Here is a 6,000-nt window from a genome sequence, read left to right as displayed (position 1 = left end):
GTGGTCGCTTACTGGATGTTCGATACCCTTTTTGCAGTCTTGCGTCGAGAGTTTCAGTTAACTTGACCGGGGTGCCGAACATAACAGAGACAACGGACTGTTTTCAAAGCAATGAGCAAATAACTACGTCGGCATCAGCTGCAGTTCAGGTCAAAAATCTATAGGTATATTATTTTGAGCGCAAGGATGTGGTGGAATTACTAAGGACTGAAGAAATTAATTTCAGACAAGACAAGCTGAAAGTCACTAACAACGCATTCGTGTTTCAACGCGAGCTTGACCAGCGACCTTCCTTGTTGAGCGAATCCAGTCATTGTATGGCAGAAGTTGTTTTGCAACTGAAAGTAGTAAGGAATGTTCAAGTGAATTGTGGCCTGCAAGAATTATTGATATGGTATTTTGAAAGCGGCTTATTCAGTAAAGGATGGCAACAGTTCCTGTAAAGCACAACTTAAACAGGTTAAATAAGTAATGAAAAAACTACAGGATAACAACTATTTTTGGACGGAAAAGTGACCGAAACGTAGTTTCGTGACTGATCGAGACAACATTCATTTGTTTGCTTTCTTTGTGGTTACATCTCGCATAATAATAATTAAGTTTATTCAACATAACAACTTATGCTCTGAAAGCGCTTTGACTCCGTCTCCACACCCGGGCCCAAATACACGTTTATGAGAGAGGTCGCACATGAAAGCACGATTGTACGCGATTTCAGAAGCGTTCAAAGCAAGCGAAGCCGTTGCAGGTCACTTTAAAGATTCTGGGAAAAGTCCATGTAATACGCCCTTAAAGTTTAGCCTAATACCTATGTGCTTTTGATGCATTCTGATACAAAATTGTTGCCACCGGATACTGGTGAACTTACTCAAACGTCTGGCGCTATATTTACTTTTGAGCAGACCACATTCGTGTCCAAGTAGTCGGTGGAAATGTTAGACTATTATGCATGGTTCAATCTTACCTGTTACCATACCCCTGGGCAATCCCCGAAACAAGTCCAGCTCTTAGGGTCCGGGATGCTGCAAACATAATTAAGGCCTTAGGACCATATCAGGATGAAAAAACGGAAGGTATTATTATACGAATTGTAAACAATTTTACTGCTACTCTTGGTTTTTCCTTGTGTTACAAGAACTCAAGACAACACACAAAAATGTTGGATCATGCGATTTTCACTTTTATGGTTAAATTTTTTTTTACGATTAACATTTTTTACGGCCAACGTTTAAAATTCTCCAATTTTTACACCTAACGATTAACCCCATTAAAACCCTCATCAAATCTCTTTGATATCTACAGCTGGGAATTTACCATGACAACAAAGAAGAAGGACGTCGCTAAGCGATTAGGTAGGGTTTTGTTAAAGAACGAACCAAACTGGATTACTGGAGATCTAGGGAATTATCTGGATGATGGATACAAAAGCCCACTCCCTACAATGCATGCAGCCACCAAAGAAAGTCAAAAGGTCGATGAGGTCAAAAAGCCTAAGATTAAAGAAGAGCAAGGACCTGTTCAACAAAGCGATCTTTTAAAACCACTGTTGATGGATATCGCCAGAGAGGGCCTAAATTACGCTTTTCAAAAATGGATCCAGAACATGGAGGACCCTGAGCGGCATTCAAAGACGCAAAAGCCGAAGAAAGTGATTGTGGTTGGAGCCGGAATGGCAGGGCTAGTCGCTGCATTTGAGCTGGCGCAAGTTGGACACGACGTGACAGTATTAGAGAGCCAGACGCGAGTAGGAGGCAGAGTTTACACCCTTGGGGAAAAAGATGGTTTTGCAAAGGGACTCCGCGGTGAGGGTAAGAATAATAATCGATTGGGGGAGACGAGCTTTTATTGTACCTCTTAACTATCTTTATTGGTTGATTTCGTAACCCTTTTTCATTTCTATTTATTTCATTTGCAGCTGGTGCCATGAGGCTACCATGTCTCCCTGATGCGAAGCCCAAGACCCATTTTCTCACAGATTTTTATGTTTCTGAGGAGCGGTTCAACCTACCCTTGGCATATTTTGCCAACTACAGTGAGAAAGCTTATCTCAAGTTTTATAACGAAAACGCTGTTCGTATAGCAGGTGAGCTTTATGGTGAAAGGTAAAGTCTGCATACGAGCCAAGGGGGCCCCAGCAGGCCGAAGCTTATTCTGGCTTCTGTAGCATGAAGCGACTGAGAGTATTTCTACTCCCCCCTGGATGGGATGCTAGTCCATCGCAAGAGTTACCTCCGGCATTAGGTTCGCCGGTAACCGTTTACACACCTGGGTGTAGAGAGGCACTGACGGAGTAGTGTCTTTAAGACAAGTAAATAAAATCTACTAGTTAATGCTCCAATGTCAAACGTCTTCCTGCAACGTCGGATGTAGCCCTCCTTAGCCAGGGGTAACCTTGTAGTTTAGCAAGTTTATATCTTCAAGAGTGAAATTGAATTTTAGAATTTGGCGCTATAAACTGAAGTGTAGTGGCCTGGCCTTACAACACGTCCCTTACTTACAGCTAACCATAGGTAAATTATGTAAATGTAAATTATGTAACGGTAATTCCCAATTCGTGTATTCAACAGAATGGAATAAAGATCCTTTGACCTGGATGGACAAACTTTGGCCTGGATGGGATGCTACTTTAATTAAAAATGGAGTGAAAGGCATCACAAGTATCGGTAAGTTTAAAGCGCTGCAGCTGTCTAAGGTGGTTGCAAACTTCAGTTTTGCCAAGCACCATAAGTGTATTCTACAGCCACGAGAGGTGAAACTTTTCTAGTCACTGAAAACTGTTGTACACTCCATTCTCAAAACATGTCTTCCTTGCTTTTGACACACAACGGAATCCCGCAAAATTGCACGGCCCGAGGAAAGGCAAAAAGACCCAGAAACCGTCCGAATGAATGATTGAAACACGAGTTTTAATGGCCTTTGTTCGCCACCTAAAATGCGCCGCATCTAAAAATAAATTAAAAAAGAAAGACTAGGTTATGGAGCATAAAGCCACCTGATGTCCTCAGGACAGGCGAATTTTAAAACAAAATTTATCTATTGGACTGAAAATCACGATTGACTTCTTTCTTTAACCTTTTTGTTCGATACAACTACAAAGTGCCTTTGTTAGTTTAAAGTCATTTTGAATCAGCTTTGTCTAGATGATAGCTTTAACTGTAACTTTATCTTCATCTAACTGCGGGTGAATATTATAGTCGCACCACTCATGTGTCTTCAAAGCAGCTTTGAGAGTTCAAAAACATTTTAAATTAGTTTGTCTGGATGGTATCTTTGACTGTAACTTTATCTTTATCTAACTGCAGATGAATATTATAATCGCACCACTAAAGTGGTAACAGACACGCTGCTTGATTTGCTCAACGATCCCAGCGTTAAACCAAGCGATGCCTGGAATCAGTGGATTGATGTCTGGAGTCAGTTTCCACTTGATGGCTTCTTACAAAGTACCTACGAAGCAGTGATGACAAAAGTCGAGAAAAAAGTTCTCGAAAAAAAACAAAGCATCTCTTTGACAAGCCTTGAAGAGCTCAAGAAGTACCTTCCTTGGCCTGATGCTGCCATCACTGCCTACTCTGTCTTCTCCTACACAGAGCAGCTTGATCAAAGCCTTGTGCAATACCTCCGAGATCAACTGGGACAGTGGTGGTCATCAGACATGCACTGCATCAAAGGTGGGATGTCTCTGTTACCAGAAGCCTTCACTGAAAAAAACAACGGAGGATGGAATCCTGAAGTTTTCCTTCACGATAGAATTCACTTCAACCGTACAGTCAAAGAAATCATCTACAAATTTGACGAAGATGATACTGAAAATAATCACGTGGTGATTAAAGGCTACTTCAGCAACAGCAGGCAACCTTTCCAGGTCGAAGGAGATGCTGTTATCGTCGCAACTCCAATCAACATTCTTAGGCAGATCAAGTACACACCCCTCGATGAACACACGGAGCCTCCCCCACAGGATTTCCACAAGGCCATAGAAGACATCTTTACCGGTCCAGCAACCAAACTCTTCATACAAACTAAGACCAGATTCTGGGAGAAAGACGGCATTAAAGGAGGATTCTCAAAAACAAATCTTCCAATCGGCCAGCTCCATTATCCAAGCAACGTCACTGGAGAGCATCCTGGAGAAAAAGGCATCCTGTTGGTTTACACGTGGAAGACGGAAGCCTTACTCTTTGGCTCCCTGGATCCTACTACTGCTTTACATGAGGTAGTAGAGCAAATAGCCACAATCCACCCAGAGATCAAAGACCAGGTTGAAACGGGGGCCGTCTTAGCATGGTACAACCACCCAACCGCTCAAGGAGCCTATGCCCTACTTAAACCCACCCAGTACCATAACGTGCGCTACGTCATGGAATACCCTATGGCTAACATCTACTTTGCTGGTGACGGCCTTTCGTTTGCTGCAGGATGGATTCAAGGTGCCTTGGAGTCTGGTCTACGAGCAGCTTTTCAGTTTTACATTCGCAACGAGGGCGAATGGCCCAAGAAAAAGAACTGATTTCGCGGAGCACTTTTGCTTGATAACAGACTTGATAATAGACAATCGGTTTAACGTAAAGGTGTGATTGAGTGCTTTTGATAGACAGCAACGGTATGGCTCCGTATTATCAGTGTAACTGTGTTATTGAAAATATTAAAAAGTCTTAATTGTTAGGGTACAGGCCTTATATAATCGAGAAAAGTAGCTTGTTTTCTTTCTAAAGTTATTTTGGGGACAAAATAAAATTGATTACAGCGACTAGAAACCTGAGTGTGTTTTTTTCGTTGTTGTGGGGCTTTAAAATGGTGTACTGATAGCGTGAAACGGCCAAACTTTAATATAGAAAATTGTAACGCGCGATGGGCTATCTTCTTTTTTCCTCTTTTTAGCGTCGTCCGACGGAACTAACTTTTCGCGTTTTCAAAAAATGGATATCGCATCGCACTTGTTTGTTTTTTCAACTTCCATTGGCCAGGTCGTTGTTTCCAGGCAACCTCGTCCAAAGATTCTTACTCCACGTCTCAAAATGGCCGGCGGGAGAAGACCCTGGCACAAGCTAACACCCACGTTGATTGGCACAGTTTGAGTGGTTTAAATACTTCAAGAAATATGGTGATATGACGATTTTTTTAGGCTTTTTAATACGTACATGAATAAGGAAGGGCTATAGGAGGGTGTATTGCAGTTCAATTCAAGCAATGTTGAATCAGAATACCGTTTGCGATTGATGTAATCCATACCACAGAAGTAGAAATAAACCTGGCAAATAAATAACCAGCGTGAGGTCAAGCTGAGTTTATATCTAAGTACAGATTTTTGACTCTGAATAGCACACACATTGTTTTCAAAATTCCTGGATGCGCCCCTTGCTGCCATGGTTAAATTGTTTAAATGAATTAAAAATAAATTAAATTAAATAAACAAAAAGCGCTCTTGATATCTAGCCTGATATAGAAAGACCATACTTTTCCATGCTCCTCTCTACTGTGCGTGTTGACACCCTAAGAAGAAGTGCAATTGTGGGGATTTTGAATCCCTCGTCGAGAGGAAAAGATACTTTCAAAGACTGGTCTTAGACGGCGCTGAGTGTGAACTTGTGAAGCAGCACCGGCGGCCTCTACATCAACCAGCCTTAATTGAGTCTCGCTTGTTAGTTCGTCAGCAGGCTTTCCCAAGCAGGCGGACAATTTCATCCGTTTGTGGGTGTTTTTCAAAGTTAACCAGCTAACTAAGCGTGCGAACAATTTGTTATTATCGGACTTGCTGTGTTATGAGCTTGAAGGAGCTTGAAGACACCCACTCGCTGCCATATTGGAATGAGCCCACAAAAATACAGCGGATTCAAACGCCTTTTTATTACCTGAGAAATACAAGGTTTCCCTGGGGAAAATGGGTTCTTCAGGTGCGACCGATTTTATCTAAGAAAAGAATATTATAGTAAATAAACAGTAAAATTTTCCGGCGAGGTTTCAATATATATAACTTCTCCAATATGGCCCAATATTCTA

At 41.8% G+C, this 6,000-nt stretch overlaps 1 protein-coding gene across 2 annotated transcripts in view; it reads left to right on the top strand.

Annotated features, from left to right (window-relative positions):
• The window catches only part of LOC145470780 (putative L-amino-acid oxidase YobN), a 6,076-nt gene extending 1,319 nt beyond the window's left edge, over positions 1-4,757 (top strand). The window contains exons 2-5 of one of the 2 annotated variants that reach the window (XM_081454617.1): positions 1,303-1,808; positions 1,916-2,083; positions 2,568-2,663; positions 3,303-4,757. In XM_081454617.1, the coding sequence (XP_081310743.1) occupies positions 1,316-1,808; positions 1,916-2,083; positions 2,568-2,663; positions 3,303-4,510 (1,965 nt within the window). In that variant the 5' untranslated portion in view covers positions 1,303-1,315 and the 3' untranslated portion in view covers positions 4,511-4,757. Of the gene's footprint in view, positions 1-1,263; positions 1,809-1,915; positions 2,084-2,567; positions 2,664-3,302 lie in introns of those variants that run through there. The other variant, XM_081454618.1, reaches the window with a different exon arrangement.
• Positions 4,758-6,000: the final 1,243 nt, after the last annotated feature.

Source organism: Orbicella franksi, chromosome 15, assembly GCF_964199315.1.
Source record: "Orbicella franksi chromosome 15, jaOrbFran1.1, whole genome shotgun sequence".
Taxonomy (NCBI): domain Eukaryota; kingdom Metazoa; phylum Cnidaria; class Anthozoa; order Scleractinia; family Merulinidae; genus Orbicella; species Orbicella franksi.
The sequence above is the reverse complement of the archived record's forward strand: the minus strand, read 5'-3'. Positions and strand labels throughout refer to the sequence as shown.